The sequence below is a fragment of the Rhinopithecus bieti genome, unplaced genomic scaffold (genome assembly GCF_001698545.2).
Source record: "Rhinopithecus bieti isolate Rb0 unplaced genomic scaffold, ASM169854v2 scaffold_20951, whole genome shotgun sequence".
NCBI lineage: Eukaryota > Metazoa > Chordata > Mammalia > Primates > Cercopithecidae > Rhinopithecus > Rhinopithecus bieti.
Genome location: NW_016809950.1, coordinates 119,083 through 146,601, shown reverse-complemented (window position 1 = coordinate 146,601; position 27,519 = coordinate 119,083). Strand labels below are relative to the sequence as shown.

Genomic DNA, 27,519 nt, shown 5'->3' with positions numbered 1-27,519 from the left:
TATGTGCCTACATTTATCTAGATGCCAGCAATGCTGTAGGTAAAAAAAACCCACCAAATATCCCTCACAGAGCTTACATTCTAGTGATAGAGGACACGGTAAGCAAGATAAATCAGTGAAAGACTTAGCATGCAAGATAGTGAAAGTGCTGGAGAAATGGGTGATAGGAAAGTGTGTGTGTTTACAAGTAGCAGGTATGAGTTGAAATTTGAGACAAGGAGCCTACACCTGCTGCTGTCCCAGTTCCTGAACCATCCACAATGCCACATGACCACACTAGCCTGTGCAGACAGGTGGCAGGCTGAAAAGGACATGAAAAGCTCAATCTGGGGTCCTGGAGTCTTATTCTTGCACTGATGCTCCTGAGCCCATGGTCTTAGGAACGTCCTTGACCTCTTGGAGTTTAATGTCATCTGCAGTAGGTGGGAATTATTAATAACAATCTGCCTCCCAGCTGCTGTGTGTCAAGTGCATAGTGTGGGGCCTCATGCCGAGACCTTGAGTTGCCCTTTCCTGTCTCACCCAAGACAGCACACAGGGAGGCTCCCGTAGCTTCAGCTGCCTTCTGTGCTTAGCCTCTCTGTGTGTAAATGTTACCCCCATACAGCACCTAAAGGGGCCAGCAAGGCTGAGCTTTCCTTGTCTTAGTGAGCAAGGGACCTCCCAGTGTCCCTATGGGAATGATGATGCTTTATTGGCATCTGTAGGGAGCACCCTTCCCTCTTCTAGATGTGGAAGACAATGAGCTCAGGAGGTCCAGGCTCCCTCCTCCAGGCCACACTCCCCACTGCAGCTGGAGAGCACCCCCAAAGTGCCTCTCTGAGCCAAGCCCTCAGTCCCCTCGGTCCAAACTGCTCTCCTGTGAGGCCCTCCTACCCTGCCCCTCCATCTCCTCCTCACACCCTGGCACAATTGCAGACTCTGGACTGATCTTTCTCCTCAGCCACTGCTCCCCTGCCTGCATCACCAAATCACCAGCACATACTTGTCTTTGAGGCTCAGCTCTAAGTGCCCAGGGTTGCTGAATAAATGAATGGAAATGGACCCACTCACTCAATTCCTTGCCAGGTCAGGGAGACAGTGTAGGTGAAGGAAGCTCAGTACACATGGAGGCTTCCAGCTGCATGGCAGCCTCCTGCGACCCTCCACAGCCAAAGGAAGATTGCACACATATTCAGACCCAGCTTCGCACACAGAAATTATTTCCACAATATTTATTATGCACCAACAGTATGCCATGCCCTGCTCTGGGCACCAGGGATGCACAGTAAACAAATCAATCTCTACCCCCAAGGAGCTGACAGTGTGGCCGCAGCAAATCAGCAAGACAACAAACAGAAAGATGGTTGCAGATGGTGAGACATGCTGTGAAGGAAGCACCAGGGTGATGCGGCTGGGAGCGACAGAGGCTGCAGGGCTGTTTACAGGGAATCTGGGAAACTTCTCTAAGGAGCTGACCTGTGAGAAGAAGCCCTGTGGAACCACAGCAGGAGCGGCACCACGAAGAGCTAGAGAGAAAATGCTGAATGAAGCCCAGGCGCGAGAAACGGCATGAGAGCTGCAGTCAGAACATGGGAGCAGACAGCAGAACAGCAGCGAGGTGGTATAGCGGGGTGGTCTCTGCCCACTGCCACCTATGGGCCTCATAAGGGCAAGCTCAGCCCATGAAGGTAGCAGGCACAGCTTCAGGGGAGTGTCAGAAACACTGGAAGTGTTATAGCATCACCTGCAATTGACTCATTGTAGAAATGGAAAGGAAACAGCTCTTGCCTCCCAGGGCTATTATAGGACTTACTATAACATCTGTATTCTTCCAGTGCTTATGCTATTGCGTGGCACACGGGGACGTGAAATGAGTGTTTGCAATTAACAACAGGCAAGGACTTGTTTGTGAAGCAGCTGGCAGGTCCTGCTGGGGCCTGCTGGGTCCTTAGGCCTGTAAGTGTGAAGGGCAGCCACAGGGTTGGAGACATCATCTGAGTTACACGTTCAGAAGATGATCTGGTTGTGTGTGTGTGTGGACAATGGATGGGTGCATGGTGAGAGGCAGGAATGGAGGCAGCGAGGACATCAGAGCAGCCAGGTGGGAGTGCTGCTGCTTGGAAGGGTGGACAGAGGAGAGCAAGAGAAGAGGTGCAGTCTGGGAGGCTGGCTGAGATCCCCCCCTGCTCACCCTGGCTTATTCCCAGCCACAAGCCTGAGCTCTGTGCTGGGGGCTCATTGGAGGGCTGGAAACTGCACATCAAAAGAACAATATCTGACAGTGAGGTGGAAACCAGTGCAAAAACGACACTGGCCTCCCCACAAAGGGCTTTCACGCAGACTGACCTGTGCAATGTCAAAGAGCACAGCCTGGGCTCCTCACATCCTTAGGAACAAGGACCGATGTGGGTACCTACAATAGCTACTGACTTAAATGCAGTAGATAATAAATGGTACCTAGAATGCTCCCCAGCTTCACAATCTGGAAGCCTAGTTTTTGCACATGCCCTATTCTTGGAAGGTAAAAGGGCATGTGTGTAGGTGGTGGGGAGGGGGTTCTATTTCCCTCTACTCATATACTCGCAACGTAAAGAACTATGGACCAGGTGTTGGCTGGAATTACGATCCCAATTCTTCACCCTCCTGTGGAGGGGATGGATGCTCACTCCCGTGTCACAGCTTCATCAAGGGCAGCCTAGGCTTTTCCACTCCTCAGTATTGGGCCTGGTTCTGCCACTTGTATGGGCTGAGAGGACGTTGGCAATGTGACCCAAGCAGAGGCTTCAGGTGTGCTTGTTAGACTCACCCTCTTGTGTTCTTGGCATAACCACGAAAGAAGCATGCTCGCTCTGAGTAGCCCACCAGCTGAAGAAGAAAACGAACATGACTTGATCAAATCTGAGACTTGCTGCCAAGCCCAGCCAAGCTCAGCTTAACCTGAGCCAACCCACAGACTCACGACTGAGACAGATGCTTTAGCTTGTATGCCATGGAGATCTTGTTAATAACAATAGCTGACTAGTACAGGCATCATCACAAACCTCGTTGACTCAGTGCTCAGGGTCTGCAGGCAGAATGCTGGCCACTTTCCGCACACCTTTCATGTGACCTGAATGCCAGCCTAACACACAGTGTTATTTCCATTTCACAGACGAGAAAATGGGGACTCAGCAGGTTAAAGCTCTTTGTCCGGGGTCACAGCTGGTATGTGAAAGAGCCCAGATTCGAATCCAGGCTTGTGTGCCTCCAAAGCCCATGATGTGTGCCAGGAGTCGTCCCCGCTCTCTGTGTCTGTTAGGGCCTTTACCCTGGATTTGCAAAGCCCATCACTTTATTTCAGGACTTCATTTCCTTCAAAACACATCATGCAGGTGTGGCTTTTTCAAATTATGCCTGAGCTGTTTATCTATGAATGTCAAAGGTGGCAGCTCTGCAAAGGACCATGACATCCCCCTCAAGGCAGGCCCAGGGAGCCCCCTTCTGCCAAAGGCTGGCTGCCGCACCCAGCAGGTCACTCTGCAGCCACCTGCTAGCTGTGAGAAGTCATGTGCCGGGAGAGGTGGTGGCGCTCCCGGAAGTGCTCCTGGCACACAGGGCAGGCGAGGGCCTCTTCTCTCTGCTTCTGAGAATGTGTATCAGGCCCTGCATGCTCCTTTTTGTGGTGGGATCGCATGTGGAAGACCAGGTCGGACGTCAGGCGGAAGGACAGGTTGCACTTTGCACACCAGTTCTGGGTGGACAAGCCCAGGGAGGTGAGGGTGGGTGGCAGGAGGGCCCAGGAAGTGGTGGAGGATGACGCGGGTGGGGGCACCTGGGCCTGGGTATGCTCCAGCCACAGTGTAGGGGCACCCAGGAAAGTGCTGCAGAGTGGAGCATTCTGTGGCAATGCTTGCAAGTTCCAGAAATCACCAACCAAAAGCTTGGGAGTTGAAAGTCGACCCCAACAAGTAAGGTCTGCGGTGTTGAGGAGTCCAGACAGTTCCCCCAGGGTGTCTGCACATTCCCCTGCAGGGAAGACTGAGGTTGGCCCAGGCCTCTCTGCTGGTCGCTTGGTTGGTTTGCTAAAGGCGCTTCTCTGCTCACCTCGTGCTCTGCTGGGCCACACAGAGAAGACTTTGCTGCTGGCTGGGCCTCTGGGGACGTCCTGGGTCAGCTGCAGGGTGCCAGGCTGGCCTGTGGGGTCATCGTGCTCCCCCTCCTGGGCCTGAGCATCTGCCTGCCGGTCCTTCATCCTCGGCAGCTCTGTGAAGGCGCTCTGCCTCTGCTCCCCACGTGCCTTCAGGGGCAGTGGCTTGCCAGGTCGGGGCTTGCCTGGGGCTGCCAACAGTGCCAGCTCCACACTGCCCACATCCCGGCCCGCCCTGCCCACAGCAGCCTCAGGGCCCAGGCGGTTTGTCTTCTCCAGCAGCACTGGCTTGCAGCCCCAGCCCAGCTCAGGTTCGCTTAGTCGCCATCTGTTTTCAGCCAATGGGCTCAACGGGACTCCCTTCCCAGCTGCCATGGTGATCACCAGGGCTGGGGCCACAGGATAAGCATGGTGGCCACTCTGGCAACCATCCGTCTTTGTGGGTTTGGGGTTCTGGAGGGTTTGGCCCAGCAAGGAACCATGAGATGTGGAAGCTCCCTGTGACACTGGGCTGGACACACTCGGCCACAGGGCCCTGCAGAGAGAGGAAGTGACAGGCAGTGAGGTGGGCATCCATCACTCAGGCACAGTGCATCATGAGCTGGCATCAGACAGGACCCTGACACTCAGGCCTCCCCCGCGGTCTGTGGGATGGGTGTGCTAACCACACCACCTCTGAGGAGACAAGGAGCATGGATGGCACCGTCCTCCAGGCCCACCTCCCTGAGGCAGAGTGAGGACAGGGGTCTCTGCTGAAAATGCCCATGGGCAGCAGCCCCTACAGCTCAGTAGAGAGAAATGTAGGATTCCCCTATCAGAAGTGATTCCTGGGGATTAACCAGGCATGAAATGGACGGTCTGGAGGTGAATGGAAAGAACCTGCTCTGGGGACTGCGTTAGGGCGTTGGGGGTCCTTCAGAAGTTTCTGGGTCATCTGTCAACAAGTAGACTCCATCACGAGGAAGCCACGTGCCCTCAGCCCCTGCTCCATGCTCAAGCTCCCTCTGGCCCTGGCTGAGTGTTGAGGGCACAGGGAGGCCGCAGCATTAGGGCCGCTGTGTTGGAGGATCATGGACTTCATGGTCTTTGCTCCTCACGCAGCCCTCTCTGTCCTGACCCTAATGTCAACCCATCGCTCCTCGGGTTACCAGACCTGCCTCCTGGCCTGGCAGCCCCTTTGTCCACATCACATTTCCTGTCAGCTTCTGCACGGTCTCCGATTTTCTCAGAGCCATGCTTCTTGTGAGAGTCATGTGTCCCCACTCTTCCCCCAACTCCCAAGTACATGTGGACAGTTTCATTCCCATCATACCTGTGAACTCATTCCAAAATGCACCTCAGGCACAGCCTCCCCTTGAGGCTTCCCAGTGCTCTCAGACACAGACAACACTCCCTCCTCCATGCCACCACTGTCCTGGGCACCAAAGGCCTGCATGCACCACGTGCAACATTGTATTTACTTGCTTGTGGTCTGCTAGAAGGCAAACTCTAAGAACCCAAATATGTCGATTCACCTTCACATCTGCAGTACTTAATCATGCATGCAACAGGACAGGAGCTCAGGAAGCCTTTGCTGAATGAATGAGTGAATGAATGACAGGACAGCAACTGTTAGAAAGAAGTCAACTTTGTCCTCCCAAAGAGTGTGGCCTATGACCTGCTCTTGCACAGAGAGGAGAATGTGAGCCCTCCATATTCCCACAGGGCCAAGGGAGGAGACATCCGCATGGTGAGAAGGGCGACGAGCCGACTGCAGCCTGCCTCCTAGCTTCTCCACCTCCTGCTTCTACCCTGTGCTCCCTGCCAGGCATTTGGCCCTGCCCAGTCCATAGCTCAGGTGCAGGTGGGGAAACCACTAGCTGTGGCTGAAGGGTGTGCTTTGCTTTCCAACTCTGAAGTAAGATCAAACTATGAAGCCCCACCATGGGCATCCAGCCTCTCCCCATTTCCTTATCTCCTCTTGACCCTAGTTCTAACCCCAGTGAGAACCCACCCAGTTTTTCCTTAGGGAATAGCCCACCGGCCTGTGGGTTGGCCTGTGGATGCCAAGAGTCACCTTAAGGGTGGGGGTCACACAAGGGCCCAGAACTCCAAAAGTACCTTCCCTCAGGCGCTGGACTAACAGTCTGACCATGGCTGGGAGAAGAAGGCTGAGGGGTCAGATCTCCCTAACAGGAGAAGGAAATGAAGTATGGTTTATAGTAGTGAAAGCAACAAGCAAGTAAATGCTAACTCCAGAGACATGGTGAACAAAGCAGGACGCATACGCAATGCGAAGCACTGTGCAGCCTTGGACAGTGATGCTCGCTATGCTTATGATCAAATGCTGATCATGGTTTATAGTGGTGGTTTATAGTGGTTATAGTGGTGAAAGCAACAAGCAAGTAAATGAGTAACTCCAGAGACATGGTGAACAAAGCAGGATGCATATGCAAGACGAAGCACTGTGCAGCCTTGGACAGTGATGCTCACTATGCTTATGATCAAATGCTGAGGAGGCAAAAGGACAAAAAGATTATAGATTTGGTGTTACCTATTCTATGCGCACACACACAAAATGCATACACCAAAGGAAAAACCCCAGGAGGAAACACAGAAAACGACCACCAGGTCATTTGTTCATTGATTCCCTCTTCCGTTCATTCCGCAAGCATTCACTGAGAGCATCCAGCATGCAGGTCCTGTGCGAGGTGCGGTAGTGACGGTGGTGATGAGGCAGTCCTGAGTTCAGTTGTACAGAACACAGGGACCTGCACATGCGCCAGTGTTGCAAACAGGCAATGATGGCATCTAAACTGAGCTCTGAGGACCCAGAAGGGCCTGCCCAGGGTTCACAAGAAGCTTGCATGGAGCCTGCGGTGTGGAGAACCTGAGGGCTCTCTGGGGAACTGAGCCTAACACAGTTCTGCAGTGGGAGAGTGCTCGGGGAGGGGTAGGATCCAGAAGCCAAAATAAAATGGATCTGACTGTTTTTAGAAATAAATGATTCATGTTTTAAGTGTGGCTATAAAGACTACACAACAGTATGGGAAAAAACGTTTATAATACAACGTTAGTGTCAGATATAAACATGTTGTAAAACAAAACAGGAAAAAAGCCTATCTACCAAATAAACAGAAACATGAAAGAAAACATACCAAAGCAATATGTATGTGAAAAATAATTTATACTATGTAGTACACTATATAACATATAGTATACATAGAATGTATACACACTATACCATATAATATGCTATATATGTAATATGCTGTATACTATGATGATGCTAGTATTGGAATTTGGGGGAGTTTTTTCTTAACTTTCCAATATTTTCAAACTAGTCTTGTTTTAGCACTTTGTTTTGTTCTGCAGTCAACTGTTTTAAAGGGGGCAGTGCCCTTTTCTGCTTGGTTGGGGTCAGAATTCTGTAAGGGATTTTCACAGCCCAGTGGAGCTGAAGCCTCCGTGACTTCAGAGATGCTACTTTCGTAACTGCTCCAGGAAATAATTCTGAGGTGAATTCCCCCTGCTGTCTACTCTCCCTTGGAAAAGAGGAGTCCTAGCCCCCACACTGGAGTGCTCTGGCTGGAGTCTCCTGGGAGCGGAGGGGCTTGCCCAGCGGGCGGGCTATTTCTCATAGGGGCTTCACAGTCTGTTTCACGCCGTCTAGAGAGACCTCACTTCTGCCAAGACTGGAACTGAGCATTCCCTGGGCCACAGGAACCAAAGGAGAGCTTCGGAAGAAGAGTGCCTGGGCACTCAGATCAGATCAGATCAGCTTTTAGGCAAAGTGCATTTCATTCTCTATTCATTCACTCAGTAAACATGCACAAAGCACCTACTATGTGCCAGGCTCCAGTCTACATAAGACTGGTGACTCTCAACACTGAATTCTAAGTAGTTGGAAATGGCTGGAGAGTAGGGTGAGTGTGCAGTGTGGCCTGCGGTGTGGCCTGGAGGATGCATGTGGAATTCAGAGCAGGAAGGTCCCCTGTGGAGGCCCAGAGAAAATTTCAGGGCTGGACGCAGTCCTGATATAGCAGCCCTGGCCTTGCCTGTGCTTGAATTCAGGAAGAGAACCTAACATGTGGGGACAAAGAGTAACTGGCCGAGAACAGAGCCAGTGATGCTCAGGGGAGGGACATTCTCCTGTTGGCCCTCCCCACCCACCCCTGCCATGCACCGGCCTGTCTCCAGTAATACGTGGCAAGGTCTTTGCTGGAAGCTCAAGCCTCCTCTGCTTTCTGAGCATAGAGAAGACAGAGCCCAGTGTGAAGCATAGGTCGAGAAAAAAAATAAAGAGAAGGAGAAAACAGAGAAAATGCATAAAGATTCCTAGCTCTAAACCTTCTTCCACCTCTATCACTGCCCCAAATTTCTCCAGGGCTCTCTGTCATGAAAATTTCAGAAAGTGCATGAGAAAAGTTTGCAAATGAAGTCAGGGCTCACAGGCAGGGGAAAGTACTGGTTTCAGACTAGGCCAGATAAAGAAAAATATCAAAGACATCAGGAGAGCACCGACCTCGCCCACGGGACGCCTGCCGCAGTGAGCTGCCACACGCCTGGCACAAGTAAGAGGTGGACACACTCCCCTGGCAGCCACCATCTGGGGGTTCTGCCTCATGTGTGTCCAAGGCTCCTGATGGGTGGGAGGGATGGGCAGAGGATGCTTCATCCCCACTGGAATCAGGCACCTCCTGCCAGGTGTTGACACAGATGTGAGGAAGGAAGGAGGCCACACCTATGGCAGACTGAGCTCTGTGGCTTACTCCACCTTGGCATGTCATGGAGCCACTGACCCCCATCACACCAGATTTTTCCAACCCCAGCAAGCATGCAGTACTCAGCCACCCTCCAAGAGTCTCAAAAATAAAGCCTGTATGGCTTGGCAAATAAGAAATTAGGTCCATGCATATGGCAAAAGTTAGACACAGCGAGCTTTGCTGGTCTTTCCCTCTGTTTTCCTTCCTCGGGAACACTCTTAAAAGAACAATCAAAATAGCAATTAAACAAAAATGTCCCTGTTATCCTCCAGAGAGCACGATACTGTATTTGCTTTACTCTAGTGACTATTGCATCTATTACCAAGCTTCAGACTATTAATAATACACAGGAATACCAAGAAGCAAAATAAAACAGAAAGGCACAAAAAGTAGAATGGGAAAGACGTGGGTTCGAATCTCACCTCCATGCATTTATTATGGAGCTTCAGTTGTGTAATGTAACTTCTCTCAATATTGGGCAATCGTGAAATGAGTGGGAAAATAATGCATTTAAACAGGATAATAATATCCAGAAGGAGGCCCCCACCTCGCCCGGCCCATGTCAGTGCCTCAGGAATGTTCATTTATTTCTTTGTGGTCAAGGGACAGGAACAAAATGAAGGGCATGGAGAAGTAAACAAAAGAATCAATGACTATACAGAGCCATGCTGCTGGGACAAGGGACACCCTCTCCAAGCCTATGATGGATTCAGGCAAAGTCTTCCATAGACGGAACATCACTCTCCTAACGAAAATACTTGCATTCTCAAAGATACAAACTGTGCCACTTTCTTAACTGAATAAACGCAGGCAGCATGGTGAGGAAGGACGGCCCAGCAGGCCTTGCCCAGTATACCCTAAGAGAACACCAAACATTCTGCTTTAGGTGTTCCACCCACCTACACTGTTTTATTCCCATGCCTTCACCAGATGTTGAAACGTGCTGCCAAATCAAACCTAGACATAAGACAAACCAAAATAACAAGGAAAGTTTGCTGGTTAAGACTGAGAAACAGCGTGGGGTGGGCAAAAGTTAAGACGCTCGGGTGTAAGTCTCAGCTTCAGTGTTTCGAGAGGGCCTTGGACAGGTCCCTGTCCTTCAAAGACCTTGCTCAGCTGCAAAATGAGGAGGCTGGACCAGGTGGCCTCTATGATCCTAAATACCATAAGGCGGCGAGTGATATCTTTATGTGGCATTATGATGTATCTCTTGTGATCAGTCTAGTTTTTTAGACATTATTTTGACAAGCTAAAGGGCAAAAAATGCAGATCTAATAATCAACTGTGCAACAGCCTGATACTTCTGTCAGCCATAGCCATACCCAGACTAACTTGCTCTTCTAACGTTCATGAATATTCAAACACAAACAGGACTGCGGACTCCTTCTAAAAGAGGTGGATTAATAGGTCCCAGGAGCAGATCCCTGGTTACCTTGACACTCCACAGTAATTTCTCACATCCCTTAGGTTCCAGCAATCAGGGCTTCCTAGCTGCAGACAGCAACCTCTACCCAGGTAGTTTAAACAGAAAGGAACTTCTTAAAGGGTATCATACAGCTCATTAAATCTCTGTGAGAGCCACAGACCAAGTTTGGGTGCTCTCCAAGGGTCAGGATAGCCAGAAAAAAAAAGCCTCACCATGCTCTGGCACTGTCTAGTAGAAACTCTGCTGGTATCAGCACCTATCACAAGGGATCAAACTCCTACAAACTCCACCACACACAGCCACCCCACAAGACCAGATGTCCCTGCCACTGTGAATGACAGACATCACCTGCCTGCCAAAGACTTCAGCTCATGGGACTCGACTGCACATCCAGGACTGGGTGATGTACCTGGCTGCTTGTGGGGATCTATGTCAAAGGCCTGTACCCTGGATGCAAAGCAGTCTGGGAAACATGGATTCAGCTTCCCAACCTCTGCAGTGCAGGAAAACCAAGTGAGATGGGGTTAGAAATGGTTGTTGATTGAACCAATGACAGTATCTGTTACTGTGGCACTTAATAAAGCTCACCCCCTGAGGAAACTGAGAGGACACAGCCATGCAACTCTGTCTGAAGGTTTTCCTCTCTGCCTGCAACTTGATTTTCTTGGCATGTGGCCAGTGGTGTGCTGGAGTCGGCTCACATTGGCTTGTGAGATGATCAGGAATGTTTTGAGTTAGCTGTTTTAACTCAGACATTATTCAAAACTAAATTATACAAGCTTACAGTCGTAGAAATTGTATTAAAAACACAGGTAATACATACTCAGAACCCATCACTTTCTAGGCATCCTACTACACTACTACACATTCCTGTTGCCTACACTGTGGACGCCGCTCTGCCTGCCGGTGCAGGGGCTTGCCACTGTCCACTCCTCCTCACACCACATCCAGGGATATCGTGAGTGGCCATAAATCAGGAAATCACTCAGAATGGGATCATTTATGGAAATGCTATAAATCAAGGCTTGATTTCTTGTTTTGTTCATTGTCTGGACTTAAGAAAGTAATGGAAAAAAATTGTCAATAATGCAGATTAAACTGAAATTGTTGTCTTGTCGATAGCTGTTATATTGTGAATAGCTCACAAAAAGCTGAGGGACTATTCTTCCAGTATTCTGAAACTATTATGTGATTTACGAAAGAAGTTATTTAGATCACTGACAAACAAGTGAAGTTCTGACATATGTTCATTGTTCCACTTTCGTCTTACACTTTATTGTAAATTAAAATATCACCCAAAATTCATGTTAGAGCTACACCCTGAGAACCAGTTGTTAAACACTTACCAGCACACCACAGCGTGTACCCCATATACTTTCTAATTCTTGGCACCAGAATAATAAGAGGCCCTCCTGGAAGAGGCAGGAGGCCTCCAAAGGGCAGACAGATACAAAGAAAAGAGAGAGCAGAGAGAACGGCACACACGAATGCCAGGCAGTGACAAGAGTGGGTTAGACGTAAATCGAGAGTGTTTGTGAGGACTGTTTTTGGGTAAGACCACATGGTCTAGCCACAGGGAGCCAGACCATATCTCTTAGAGGAGACAGTCATTCATTTGTTCTGTTGATCCGTGGGGAAGAGACAGCCTGTGTCTGATCTATCTCTGCAGCCCCCACAGGGCATCTCAGGAAGAGTGGGGTGGACTGCAGGGTCCCCCTTTGCCCCAGGTTTTTAAACCAGCTGACAGGAAAGGAGGAATACACAATCTCTATGACAAGAGCAGTCAGATGGCTTGGTTCTGTTTTATGCTACTCAGCATCCTTCCTAACCAAACCCAGTTTCAGTTTGAGAAGCTGCTTATGTGTGCCTGGTACTGGAACTCTCTGAATAGCTCAATCCTGGTCTTTTTTGAGCTTATTTCTCCAGTTCTCCCTCTGACACTGTGATCTACCTGCCACCATAACCTTCTAATTAATTCCTTCTTGACAAAGTTGGCCAGAGTCTGTCGCTGTGGTTTGCATCCAAAGAATCCTGATTGCTATGGATGTGACAACTCACCTCAGCTTGGAGCACTATGCCTCCAGGACTCTCTCATGGAACACACACACACACACACACACACACACACACACACACACACACACCACATACGGCTGCCACCCAGAGGCGCTGGCTCAGCCCTGCCCCTGCACCTGTCAGCATCTAGCAGCAGCTGCCACATTCACAGAGCACACAGGACTTCCGCCTGCCAGCTCTGACTTAATTCGACTGTGCTTGCACCCTGGTTGAGGGTAGTTTTCCTTCCTTGCTAGTTGCCATATTCATTTTCTCTCTTGACCCTCAGGAGTGCCAAGCCACTTCAGGCACCTGGGGACAGGGGCTCTGCAGGCATAGGTGCACAGAAGGACAAACCTTGGAGCAATGCACATGCAGGCTAGGCAGGATGGGTCTGGCTGTGCCTGGCCCCCACCCGCACACTAGGGGGCAGTCACCTCACCACTGGCCCTGCCCCTAGAGACAGCATGTGTAACCTCATCTCCACTCACCAGAAGTGCTCACTCTTGGTTCTCCCCACACATGAATCCACGCGCTTCTCCTCTGCTCCCCTGTCAGAGGTTTGTGAACTGCCTGCCTGTGCCAAACTGGACACCCATGGGTGGACCAGCTTTCAGTCTCACCCTGGAAGTGCCCATGGTGTGGAAGGGAAGACATGCAGTGACCACATGTGAAGGTGCCACCCATGGGGAAGTGGCATCAGCCAGCTGGGATGCCTTCATCCCTACCCACCCTCACCAGCCCCACCCTCAAGTTCTGGAAACCAGAACTCAAGTTCTTCCAAGTGCCCCCTTCACTGGTGAGTGGTACTGGCAAAGCCAGACCCCACTCAGCATTCCAGAATTTTCATCCTTAGAAAATATTTATCCCAGGGTTCAGGGAGAATCTAGGAGTGGTTGAGAGCCTTATTCAATGGGGCCTCCATGGCTTGCTATGCATAAATATAACCTGGGCCAAATCAGCTTCTTCCTCTCCCTGCTTCCTGCCCACCCATGAAAGGATGTACCTGTGTCCAGTCACTTCCTGCAGGAGCTCTCAAGGAGATGAGAGGCCAACTCTCTCACAGAGTGAAAGCACAGGATAAATCAGAGAGAAAGCAAGAAAAGTGAACACAAAACCTCAGCGTGCCCTTTTGTCACAAGTTTTTGACCAGCTCCTGTGGAACATCACCACCCTGCCTTGCCCTGCAAACCACCCTGTGTGACTTCTGAAAGTCCAGGTCCTTTGTTGCATGGAGAGGATGCAAACCACATGCTGCAGCAGGCTCTGCACCACTCCTGATGCCCTTTTTGAGTGGATTCCTCAGAGGTGGTACCTGACGTCAGAGATTAATGTCAGCCAGTGTCTCCCAAAGAGGCAGAGGCAGAAACATCACTCCTCTCTGTGACTCCGGTTTCCATCTGTAAAATGGGCTTGGGCTAAGCTGTCTCTCCAGTCCATCCGAGACCTTCCCATGTATGACTAATGGGATGAAGTCAATCTCCTTTACAGCAGGATGGAACATTTGCTATCAGGATGCTTCAGGGTATGAGAATAGGAGTCACCATTTATCGGCTACATAAGTTCTACATGACAAACAATAGTATTAATAAATGAAATAAGGCACCTTGTTCATTTCATTTTCATAAAACCATATGGGGAAGCTACATGTCTCAGTTCAGGTGCACTTATCTCCAATCTGCCAAATGCCATCCTGATAAACTCAGGGCAGCATCTCAGCTTTTAGAGACCATTGTGGATCTGGACACCACCAACTGCTGAATTAAATATCCCACCCAGCTTCACAATCCATCAATGTTAACATCCAGATCTTAATAAGAAGGAGCAGGAGGATGGAGAAAATGAGGAGATGAAACTGGGAACTATCTGGGGACCTTTCATTCCACCCGGGACCCGCGAGGGTCAGTGTTGTCACATGCATCAGCACTGCATGGAGTAAGGTCAGACAGGCCAGGCCACAGGATGTCCTCCAGAACCCCGACAGAACAAGGGCCAGACCGAACACCTGCAAGGTGGAAAATGACATGAGTCTGGCATGACCTGTTCCCAAGGAGCCCCCGCCAGCTCCTCATGCACGTCTCTCCTTTGCCTACAGACTCACAACCTTTTTCTTACTCTAGGATCTTTCCCAGGGCCAACATCAGATTTGAGTCTCATCCACCTCCAGGCTTTATCTTTAACACCTCTCAGACAGCACCTCAGATGGAGGATCTCATTCCAGGTCACACCATGCCCTGGCCAGGGCGTTCTCTGGTCAGGGCCCTGAGCACACACACAGCAGCCCAGCGCTGCCTGGCTCCTGCTTTCCTCCAAGGACCCGCCTGCACCCTTTGCACCTGCAGATCCTCCTCTGTCCAGACCACTGTGGGCACAGTGCAGCTGCACCTTCCTCCCCTTCACAGACACCAGCTGCCCTAGACGGCTATGGATCTATGAAGCACTATTCTCCTGGCTCTGAACATGATATGAAAAGATGCTTTGTGGTTGTCAGCTCTCCTCAGTAGGCTCAGTTCACACCCGGGCTCTCGCCCCCTGACACTCTTTACTGGCCCTTGTCACTCTGTCATTGTGAGTGTCCTGGGAAGGGCTCCTCTTGTCCTCCTTGGCTCTTGTCCCTCTGACCTCAGCAAGACATTTTTCTGAGCCACACAGATGTCTCTCATTGCCACCCATGTCTTTCCTACTTGAAAAAAAACAGATTTCATTCCAGGACTAACCCACCACTTTCAGAGCCCTCAGATCCCGTGAATCATGGAAATCAAGTGATGATCTTTGAAACTTTCTGAAACTGAGCTCCCCAAGTCTACAGGGGATCTAGCCATTGCTGGCCTTCCTCACCAACAGAGAGCACATCTCCCCAAGGCTCCCAACCCAGCTGGGCCATCAACCAGGGTCCCCTATTGCCCAACTCAGCAGGTGCTGCATCCTGGGAGATGAAGCGTCACACACCCCACGGTGTTAAGAGCCTGTGGTTCTCAGTTTATTACCCATCCTCTGGACCCTGACCGCACACTGATCATTCACTCATTTAGGAACCACTGGCTACATTCTCCCACATTACCTGTCTATACCTTAACCAGGTTGTCTCAGGTAACCTTGGAGTCTTCCGTCCACATAGATGTTAAGTGCACGGGCTCCAGGGTCAGAGGCCAGCTCTGCTCTATCCAACCTGTGACCTTGGGCAAGGTGTGGGTCCTCTCCAGGCCTCTGTTTTCTGATCTATAAAGAGGGTGACCTTGGTGTTTTCTTCACTGGGTTGCTGGAAAGATTAGAAGAATGAATATAGAGAAAGTGCTAAGAAACCTGTCTCAGTAAACATTAGAGGTATCACTTCTTATTGCACTGAGTGCAAAGGGATAGAGTCCACCCTTTGGCGGCCTTCCCATTACTCCTGAGCTCTCAGGGACCGGCACACAACGGTGTTTAATGAATGACCAAACAGCCTGGGCATTTTTCTCCTTCCCACTACACCTACAGAAGAAAGAACTCTTGGCAAACAGCTGGATAACCTCTTTTTCCTGAGATGTCTGAAGTCACTCCCTAACCTAAGCCAACTAGCCAGCCTCAAGATGTTCTGAGCTGCGGGTCAGGCACCAGATCTTATTCAGAGACACCATGTACCCCCAACTCCCCCATGCAGTGCTTTGCTGCATCTGCCTTTCTCTTTAGCTAAAACACACAACAGCAGAAAATGCTTCCTGTCTTCTAATCCTTCGGTGTCCCTAGTCTCTGCAGAAGCTTCCCAGACCCTTCTGGAAGATTCCAGAGGACAATCATCTATGGGCCTTTTCTGCATTTGGATTGTGAGGTCCTGGGGTTTCCTAAGAAAGGAAATACACCTGTTTCCAGGAATTCTCCTGGCTCTGGTACACTGAGGAAATTAAACACTGAAGGTGATCCAGGCTTTCCCAGAGGCTGACTGGTGGCACTGGGGAGATGAGCAATTCCTGGTCAACCCCTACAGGCTCTGTGGCCAGCTATGCCTAGACCCCTCTAGCAGCAATGCCTGCTGCATTCCAAGAAAGTTAAGTGCAGGAGACTACGGACACAGCCAGTACCCATAGAAGCAGGGAGAGTGGCTCTAGTGCAACGTAACTTGGCCATGTGGACCCTCATAGGGGTGGATGCAATCTCATCACCCAGTCAGATGCCTGAGACTGTGCAGAAGCAGGGCCAGTGAAAGCAGAGGGCAGATCCAGTGCTTCAATGGGGCCCTGCTGTGCAGATGGAGAGTCTGCTATGGATATGACTGAGTATGGCCAGGACGCAGAACAGGGAGCAGTGTTCTGCCAAACAATGCCAATAGGCAATGGCTGGTGCTGTGTGGAGTGATATTTTAGATGTTACATGTGCCAGGGCTGCAGCAACATGGAAGTCACATAATGGGACTGAATTAGCCCTGGTCACTCAGGCTCCAGGGCACAACTTGTGTTCCAAATCAGCCCTGCTATTACCTGCCTCAGACAAATACTCTGGGCCTCCATCTCTTCATAAGTAAAACAAGAACAGTGATCTTCACTTCAGGCACTCACGGACGGGACTCAACAGGGCTCTGTACATGCCAGGTAGCAAGAGCACAAGGAACAGCAGCTCTTTTCCTAATACAACAGAGAATAAAGGTGGAGCCTGAGACGGTGGTCCCAATTCCACTGGCAGCCTTCAGGGAAAAAGTCCATGATTTTACCTCAGCTACTCCTTCCGACATTCCCAGGTTCCAACAATAGCATCATCTAAGGATAAAAAGACAATGATGTTCTTACAAAGACAGTGACCACTAATGAGGAACAATCAGTTTTAAAATATTGAAATTCATCTTTTTTAAAAAAAAAATTGGTGTGATTACATGTTTCAAACAAAAGTTGCCACCTCTTGGATACCTGAAAAGAAATCTGCCAAGCAAAGCAGACATGATGATTCTAAATTATTTGCAAAGTCTTTTACCCCTCCCCCCAGAATCGTCACATATTGGGGATCAGGGATTAGATATGAAAGGCAATTTAACTTTTTAAAACAGAAAAGAGCCTCACAAATCACAGTTCCACGCACATACCTATGAATTTGTCCAAAATATCTAGCACATGCAAATTCTTTCACTGAACACACTGCAATGTACCTTCATCACACTTCATTTCTGTTTAATGCTGTGTGATTTATCTATGGCCAAATTTCCATTTCTGTATCAATCAAAAGTAAATTAGTTGAATTTTCATTAAAGGTCATAATAAACTACAATATCACGTTAAATTATTTCCAAGAAGCAAAAGCTTCACGCTTTATTGGTAATTAAGATCTTTACAAACAAACAAGGGCTCTTTTATAACTTAGTGCATATATATTATGTATTTGTGTGTGTTTGAACACATAAATATTATGTGTCATAAATATCATTAAAAATTAAATCGCATATCTCTGATAAGATTACATTTTAACCAAGAAACAAAAAATTGCCTCGATATAGTTCTATTTTATCCCTCAAAAATGAATGAGGCTTGATTTTCTAGAGTTCGTCCTTTATGCATCTATGACAATCTTTGGTACTAACAGGAAATATTTTCCCCTTGGCCCTCCTATTTAATGTACATAAAATCATTAATTTCAAATGCCATAATTACTGCCATAAAATGCCTAATGTCTCCCTCAGGAGTAATTAAGTAAGTTCATTTCTGTACATCAGTGGCATTGGCAACTACATATTTTAGAAATTTACTGTTAATTTCTTATTTCCAGGCGCCCTCATGTTTCAGGTGCAAAGCTCTAGCCTCCCACTGTCTTCCCACAACCCTGCTCTGAATCCTGTCCCCTCCCTCCCCTGCACCTGGCATTGCATAGCCTGCCCAGAAGGCAGGTGTAGGTAGGAACTCCCCTTAAATGCTTCTGCAAGGCTTAGCTTCCTGCTGTGCTGTCTGTGTCTATTAGTAAAGGCAAAATGTCAAGGAAAGGATTCAATCAACCCCTTGCCTCTAAAACCAGGTATGTTCTTTCAGCTCATTCTAAAAACTCATTATAATGTGATCATTTGGCATTGTTTTGTTTCCCAGGAAAGGCAGTGAACAGGTTACACGTCCATATCTTTGGATATAATCTGTTGGAGAAAGGATCTGAGGCTGATGCATGGTTCTTACCCTACTGCCCAGCGCAAGCCTGGGCTAGAATAACAGCAATACACGATAAACCCCGGGAGGGGCAGAGGGAGGGATGAAAACAACTGCAGCCTGAAAGTCACCCTAGGAGAAAAAAAAAATCATAGGCAGAATTCTTGAGTGCTGAAAAAACAGCGGGGAGAGGGGGAAGGTGAGGGAGAAGGATAAAGAAAGAGAGGAAAAGAGGGAGAGGGAGACAGACTGACACGGAAGGAAATGAAAACAGGAAGACAATAAAGAAGAGATAGAGGAGAAAAAGTGAGAGAGGAGAAAGGGAACAGAAACGGGGATGAGACTCGGAGACCACAGGAGAGAGCTAGAGGAAGCTGGCGACATTGGGAAGGAAAGGACTCCACAGTCAAAGGCAGGACTCAACAACCCTGTCCTGGGGAAAGGCAGTGAAGTGAGATGGATCCCGCCACCCGCGCCCGCTCGCGGCTCTGTCCCTGCAGACAGGAGCGCGCGCCTCACCTGGGCTCTCTGGAGATGTGGAACAAGAGGTGCTGGGGCAGCACAGCCTCCTCCCGGCCAAGAGCACAGCGCGTGGCTCTGAACTTGGCGCTGGAGCCCTGAGGGCGGCCAGGTCCCTCCCCAAAGCCGCTCCCGCCTTCGGGGCGTGGCCTCGGCTTCGCCCACCCCCAGGGAAGCTCCAGCCTTCGGGGCGGGGCTTGCGGGTGGGCTGCCCCGGCGGGGGAGGGCGCCGCTGGCCAAAGAACCCGCAACCCTGGGAGAAAACCCTCTTCTGATCCTCTGGGCTGCCCGGCCCTACCCCGGCTCAGCTCCGCAGAGACGCCCCCAGCTGGCTGGTCAGAGTCTGGAGCCAGCGCCTGCGGGAGAGCGAGGGCGTCCTTTGGAGGCGGCGCCTGCTGCCGCCGACCCCCTCTGGTCTTGGGCGCCAGACCTCTCGCTCCTGGGCCCGCAGGGCCTCGGGGTGCCTGCGGCTCCAGTCTGCGCCGAGGACCCCCGCGGCCTCCTGGCCCTCCTTCCCCGCGCAGCCTGGCGGCCCCTCGAGCGGCACCTCCCCACGCCGAAGTCGCCCAGCTCTCACCCCCAAACCCCGGGAGCGCCCGCAGCCTCTGCTCCCCAGACCCCAGCTGTGACCACGCAGCGCTCTGCCAGGAAGGCAGGCTCCGCGACTCGGGCCGTGGTGGAAAATGACAGTTCAAGTGCATTAAAATTAAGAACTTATACTTTGATTTAAAAAACAACAAACGGAGTGAAAAAGCAAGCCACACACTGAAAGAAGATACTTGCAGCAATTGATAAAGGATTAGTATCCAGGATATATACTTTTAATAAAAGAGAGGAACATCCAAAGCAAAGAATAGACACAGGCATGAATAGGCACTTTGGAGGAAGCATTAGCGACCAAAATCGTATGAACGGAGGAAGTCTTTAGAGTAATTAGAAAATGCAAATTAAGACCACAAGGAGATGTTTAATCATTAGGCATAAATGTTAAAATATAACAATAACAAGTGTCACAGAAGGCATGAAGCAAGAGAACCCTAATATGCCCCCAGCATATTAGTAACACCCATATTAGTACAGCATAGAAGTACACCCAATTTCATTGATTATAAAACAACACTAATTTAAGATATTCTATTATACTAAATACAACTCCAAAAGAGGGGGAAAAAACTGACAACCAACCAACTCAATGCTTTTCATCACTTGTAATTTTTAAGTTATATAAAGAAAGATATATTTTAGACTGTATTAATCCATTCTCACACTGCTATAAAGAACTGCCTGAGACTGGGTAATTTATAAAGGAAAGAGGTTTAACTGACTCACAGTTCAGCGTGGCTGGGGAGGCCTTGGGAAACTTACAATCGTGGTGGAAAGGGAAGCAAAACAGGTCCTTCTTCACAGAGTGGCAGGAAGGAGAAGAATGAGTGAAGTGCAGAGTGAAGGGAGTAAAAGCTCCTCACAAACTCATTCGATTGCCTGAGAACTCACTTATACTATCATGAGAACAGCACAGGGCAACCACCCTCATGATTCGATCACCTCCCACTAAGTCCCTCCCTCTACATATGGGTATTACAATTAGGACTACAATTCAAGATGAGATTTGGGTGGGGAAACAGAGGCAGGCCATATTATGCCACCCCTGGTCCCTCCCAAATCTCATTTCCTCATATTTCAAAACACAATCATGCCTTTCCAACAGTCTGCCAAAATCTTAACTCATTCCAGCATTAACCCAAAAGTCCAAGTTCAAAGTCTCATCTGAGACAAGGCAAGTCCTTTCACTTATGAACTTGTAAACTCAAAAGAAAGTTAGTTATTTCCTAGATACAATGCAAGTACAGGCATTGGGTAAATACACCCATTCTAAATGGGAGAAATTGGCCAAAACAAAGGGACTACAAGCCCCATGAAGTTTGAAACCCAACAAGGCAGTCATTAAACCTTAAAGTTCCAAAATGACCTCCTTTGACTCCATGTCTCACACCCAGGTCATGCTGGTGCAAGATGTGGACTCCCACAGCCTTGGGCAGCTCTGGCCCTTTGACTTTGCAGGGTGCAACCCCCCTCCCAGCTGCTTTCTTGGGCTGCCTTTGAGTGCCTGTGGCTTTTCCAGGCACAAGGTGCAAGTTGTCAGTGGATCTACCATTCTTGGATTTGAAGGGCAGTTGTCCTCTTCTCACAGCTCCACTAGGCAGTGCCCAAATGGGGACTCTGTGTAGGAGCTCCAACCCCACTTTTCCCTTTTGCACTGCCCTAACAGAGGTTCCATCAGGGCACTGCCCTCGCAGTAACTTCTGCCTGGTCATCCAGGTGTTTCCACACATCCTCTGAAATCTAGGTAGAGATTCCCAAACCTCAATTCTTTTTTTTTTTTTTTTCTTTTCCTGACATGGAGTGTCACTCTGTCACCCAGGCTGGAGTGCAGTGGCATGATCTTGGCTCACTGTGACCTCCACCTCCTGGGTTTAAGTGATTCTCTGCTTCAGCCTCCCAAGTATCTGGGATTACAGGAGCCTGCCACCATGCCAGGCTAATTTTTGTATTTTTAGTTCAGAGAGTTTCACCATGTTGTCCAGGCTGGTCTTGAACTCCTGGCCTCAGGTGATCCGCCAGCCTTGGCTTCCCAAAGTGCTGGGATTACAGGTGCGAGCCACCACGTCTGGCCCCAAATCTCAGTTCTTGACTTCTCTGCACCCACAGGCCCAAAACCATGTGCAAACTTCCAAGTCTTGGGGCTTGAACCCTCTGAAACAATGGCCCAAGCTCTACCTTGGCCCCATTTAGCCATGGCAGGAGCTGAAGCAGCTGAGATGCAGAGCACTGTGTCCCAAGGCCGCATAGTGGAGTTGAGGGCCAATGAGCCTGGCCCACAAAACCATTTTTATCTCCTAGGTCTCTGGGCCTGTGATGAGAGGAGCTGCTGTAGGTCTCTGAGATGACCTGGAGACATTTTCCCCGTTGTCTTGATGATTAACATTCATCTCCTCATTATTTATGCAAATTTCTGCAGTGGGCTTGTATTTCCCCCAGAAAATGGGTTTTGCATTTCTATCACATCTTCAGGTTGCAAATTTTCTAAACTTTTATGCTCTCCTTCCTCTTGAACCCTTTGTTGCTTAGAAATTTCTTCCACCAGATATCCTAAATCATCTCTCTAATCTCTGTAATGGTATATAGTAAGGGCCCAATTTCATTCTTTTACATGTGGACATGCAGTTTTCACAGCAACATTTGTTGAAACTACTGTGCTTTTCCAGATTAGATAGTCTTGGCAACATTTTTAAAGAATCAATCAACCATATACACAAAGATTTATTTCTATGCTTTCTATACTGTTCATTGGTCTATATGTCTGTCTTTAGACCAGTACCACACTGTTTTGATTGCTGTAGCTTTGTAATAAATACTGAAACCAGAAAATACAATTACTCTACTTTCTCCTTTTAAAGATTTTTTGGGGGGCAAAGGGGTAGTATTTGTAATCTCTTGAGATTCCATGTGAATTTTATATATATTTTCTATTTCTGCAACAAAATACTGTTGGGATTTTGGTAAAGATTACACTGAATCTGTAGATGTCTTTGACTATTATTGTCAGTGTGACAACATTAAGTCTTCTTTTAAGATTTTAAAATCTTCTTTTAAAGATTTTAAACATAAAATGTCTTTCAATTTATTTCTATCTTTAAATTCTTTTAACAATGTTTCATAGTTCTCAATATACTTATTTTTGACTTCTTCACTGAATTTATTCCTAAGTATTTTATTTGTGTGGTGCTATTGTAAATAGAATTATTATCTTAATTTCACTTTATTTTTTATTTTTAGTCTATAGAAATGCAACTAAGTTTTGCATGCCAATTTTGTATCTTGCTACTTTACTAAATTTATTTACTGACTCTAACAGTTTTTTGTGGAATCTTTAGGGTTTTTACATGTAAGATCATATCATTCGTAAACAGGGACAATTTTGTCTCTTCTTTACACTTTGGATGCCTTTATTTTTATTTCCTGCCTAATTGCTCTGGCTTGAATTTCCATACTATGTTGAATGAATACAATGCAAATGGACATCCTTGTATTGCTCTTGATCTTAGGGAAACATTTTTTATCTTTCACCCTTGAGTATTTTAGCTGTGTGTTTTCATATATGGCCTTTTTCATGTTGAAGAACTTTTCTATACCCTTAATTTGAGTGTCTTAATCAAAACAGGTATTGAATTGTATCAAATATTTTTCTTTATCAATGGAGATCATGTAGTTTTCTTCATTCTACTAATGAAGTATATAATACTTATTTTTAATGTTGAATCATTTTAAAATTATGGAAATAAATCTCATTGTTGGAGATATACAAATCTTTTAATAAACTATAGAATTCAGTTTGCAGTATTTTGTTGAGGATTTTTGCACTAATATTGATAAGGGATTTGGGTGTATAGTTTTCGTACAGTGTCTGGCTTTTGTATCAGTGCAGTGCTGGCCTTTATAGATTTTGTTTAGAAGTGTTCCATCACCTACAGATTTTTGAAAGAGTTTGCAAAGGATTTTTCTCTACGTATTTGGCTGAATTTACCAGTGAAGTCATCTGGTCCTGGACTTTTTTTGTTGAGAGATTTTAATTACTAATTCAGTCTCCTTACTATTATAGGTCTGTTCTGATTTTCTATTTCTTCACAATTTTTTTAAATTTTTTATTTTTCATTTTTCATCAACTTTTATTTTAAGTTCTGGGGTACACGTGCAGGATGTGCAGGTTTATTACATAGGTAAATGTGTGCCGTGGTAGTTTGCTGCACAGATCATCCCATCACCTAGGTAGTAACCCCAGCATCCATGAGCTGTTCTTCCTGATCCTCTCCCTCCCTCACCCCACTGACAGGCCCCAGCGTGTGTTGTTCACCCTCATGTGTCCATATGTTCTTATCATTCAGCTCCCACTTGTAAGTGAGAACATGTGGTGTTTGATTTTCTGTTCCTGCATTAGTTTGCTAAGGATAATAGTTTCCAGCTCCAACCATGTCCCTGCAAAGGACATGATCTCATTTGTTTTTATGGCAACATATTATTCCATAGTGTATATGTACCACATTTTCTTTTTCCAGTCTATCATTGATAAGCATTTAGGTTGATTTCATGTCTTTGTTATTGTGAATAGTGCTGCAATGAACATACACATGCATGTGTCTTTAAAGTAGACACATTTAAAGTAGACACTTTAAAGTAGAATGATGTATATACCTTTGGGCATACAGCCGGTAATGGAATACCGGCTGGGTCAAATGGTATTTCTGCCTCTAGGTCTTTGAGGAATCACCACACTGTCTTCCACAATGGTTGAACTAATTTACACTCCCATGGACAGTGTAAAAACATTTCTTTTTCTCTGCAACCTCGCCAGCATCTATTGTTTTTTGACTTTTAAATAATCACCATTCTGACTGGTATGAGATGGTATCTCATTGTGGTTTTGATTTGCATTTCTCTAATGATCAGTGATGTTGAGCTTTTTTTCATATGTTTGTTGGTTGCATGAATATCTTCTCCTGAGAAGTGTCTGTTCATGTCCTTTGCCCACTTTTTAATAGGGTTATTTTTTTCTTGTGAATTTGTTTAAGTTCCCTGTAGACTCTGGATATTTAACCTTTGTCAGATGGATAGGTTGCAAAAATTTTCTCCCATTCTGCAGGTTGTCTGTTTACTCTGATGATAGTTTCTTTTGTCAAGTTTTTCTTCTGTTGCAATTATTTTGGTGTTTTCATCATGAAATATTTGCCCGTGCCTATGTCCAAATGGTATCGCCTAGATTTTCTTCTAGAGTTTTGGGTTTTACATTTAAGTATTTAGTCCATCTTGAATTAATATTCATATAAGGTGTAAGAAAGGGGTCCAGTTTCAATTTTCTGCATACGGTTAGCCAGCTATCCCAGTAACATTTATTAAATAGGGAATTTATTCCCCTTTGCTTGTTTTTGACAGTTTTGTCGAAGATCAGATGGTTGTAGGTGTGCAGTCTTATTTCTGAAAATGAGAGTGGGAAAATGACTACCAATTTAACAGTAATAAAAAAGATTATAACGACATGCTATGAACATCTGTACACCAACAAATAGAATTAAATAGATGAAATGGGATAATTCCTAGAAACACACAGTCTATCAAAATTGAGTCATGTTCTTTATGAGCACCCAGATTCAAAAGAACACCCAAATTCATAAAAAAATTTTATCTATTTAATTCCATTTGTTGGTGTACAGATGTTTATTATATGTGCTTATAATCTTTTTTACGTCTGTTAAATTGGTGGTTATAGTCCCACTCTCATTTTCTGATTTTAGTAATTTGAGTAATCCTTCTTGTATTCTAAGTTATCCAAGATAGAAGTTTGTCAATTTGGTTGACCTTTCCAAAAAAAAACACACAAACTTTTGATTTCATTGATATTCTCTATTTTTCTGTTCTCTTTTTTATTTATCTCTGCGATAATATTTTTTTTCCTTTGCTATCTTTGGATATAATTTTCTTTTGGTTTTCTAGTTACATAAGACGTAAAGTCAGTTTATTGATTGAAGAGCTTTCCTAACTTATTCATTTAGAGCTATAAATTGCCCTCTTAGCACCGCTTTCCTTGCGTCTCATAAGTTTTAGTATGTTGTGTTTTCATAGTCATTAATCTCAATGTACAGACCGTCCCTGACTTATGATTGTTCCAATAATGACTTTTCGACTTAGCAGTGGGTTTAATGGGATATACCCCCATTGTACGCCAAGAAGCATTTGTATTTTCTAATATTCTTTGTGATTTCTTCTTTGTCCTATTGTTTATTTGAGAGCATTTTGTTTAATTTCTACATATTGATGAATTTTTTAGTTGTCCCTCTGGTATTGATTTCTAGTTTATTCCATTGTGATTGGAAAAGATGTTCCGTATGATTTAAAACTTTCTAGATTTTTAAAGACTTGTACATGTGATCTGGGAGAATATCCTATGTGCACTTGAGAAAAGCATGTGTTCTGCTATCTTTGAGCAGAGTGTTTTGTATATGTGTGTTATGTACACTTAGTTAAAAGAGATGTTCAAGTCCTCTATTTTCATGTTTCTATATTTTCTTACTTCTATATTTTCTTACATTCTGTCTGATTCTATACCTGATTAAAGTAGGGTACAGAAGTCTCCAATTATTAACGTAAGTCTTTCTATTTCTCCCTTTAATTCTGTCAATGTTTGTTTAATAAATTTCAGAGCTCTGATTTTTGCTACATATCTGTTTATATATGTTTTATCTTCTCAGTGAATTGACCTTTTATTAATATAAGTCCTTCTTTGTCTCTTATACCAGTTTTTTTTAACTTAAATGCCATTTTGTCTAATATTAGTGTGACCATCCTTACTCTCTTTTGGTCTTCATTTGAATGTAATGTCTTTTTCCATCCTTTAATTTTCAACATATTTGTGCTTTTAGATCTGAAATGAGTCTCTGGACAGCATGTAGTTAGAGCATGAGTTACTGCTAGGGAAGAACTTACTTCTGTCATTTTATATTTGTTCTCTGTATATCTCCTAGATTTTCTATTCCTCATTTTCTCCATTTCTGTCTTCAGTTGTGTTTAGGTAATTTTTTGCAATGACACATTTTGATACCTTGCTTATTTCCTTTTGTGTATATTGTATTATATCATATTATAGATATTTCCTTTTTTATTACATGTGATTACATGTAACATCCTAAAGTTATAACTATCTAATTTGAGTTGCTACTAACTTCAACTTAACTTTAATTGTAAACAGCAGACTTGAGTATAGCTTTGTGCCCCTCTTTATCAATGCTTTATGTGCCCAATAACTGATTTATAATGATTTTTGTGCATTTGCCTTTTAAATTCTATGGAAAAATAATAGAGTTACAAGCCAAGATTATAATATTTCTGACTTTTATATTTTCTCATGTATTTATTCTTACCAGAAACCTATGTTCATATGGCTTCAAGCTATTGTCTAGTGCCCTTGAATTTTCACCTAAAAGATTCCCTTTAGCATTTCTTATAAGACAAGTGGTAACGAAGTCCCTCAGCTTTTATTTGTTAATGTCTCAAATGTATTCCTTATTTTTAGAAGACAGTATTGCAGAGCATGGAATTCTTTATTAATAGCTTTTTTATCTCAGTTCTTTAAACAAATCAATAATTCCTGATTTCCTTTATTTATCTTTTCTTTCTTTTTTGTTTGTTTGTTTGTTCAGAGAAAGTCTCATTCTGTCTCCCAGGCTGAAGTGCAGTAGCATGATCATGGTTCACTGCAGCCTCAACATCCCAGGCTCAAGCGATCCTCCCTCCTAAGCCTCCCAAGTGGCTGGGGCTAGAGGGATGCACCACCAAACCCAGTTATTTTTTTTTTTAATTAGAGATGGGGTCTCACTATGTCGCCCAGGCAGATCTCAAACTCCTGCAATTAACAATTTTCCCATCTTGATCTTCCAAAGTGCTAGGATTATAGGTGTGAGCCACCATGCCTAGCCTCTTTCTTTCTTTCTTCTTGGTTTTCCTCACCTCTTTGAGCATATCTAA

The 27,519-nt window shown here is 46.1% G+C and overlaps 1 protein-coding gene across 2 annotated transcripts; it reads right to left on the bottom strand.

The window, feature by feature from the left end:
• Window positions 1-1,199: 1,199 nt before the first annotated feature.
• On the bottom strand, window positions 1,200-19,056 carry ZNF488 (zinc finger protein 488). Of its 2 annotated transcripts, none has more exons than XM_017890982.1 (2): window positions 18,946-19,056; window positions 1,200-4,643 (listed from the first exon to the last, which is right to left on the bottom strand). In XM_017890982.1, the coding sequence occupies exon 2, from the start codon at window positions 4,481-4,483 to the stop codon at window positions 3,512-3,514; it is 972 nt and encodes a 323-aa protein (XP_017746471.1). In that variant the 5' UTR covers window positions 4,484-4,643; window positions 18,946-19,056; the 3' UTR covers window positions 1,200-3,511. The 2 variants fall into 2 exon arrangements, with proteins under 2 accessions (XP_017746471.1, XP_017746472.1); XM_017890983.1 differs by lacking the exon at window positions 18,946-19,056 and adding an exon at window positions 15,396-15,423.
• Between the last annotated feature and the right edge of the window lie 8,463 nt (window positions 19,057-27,519).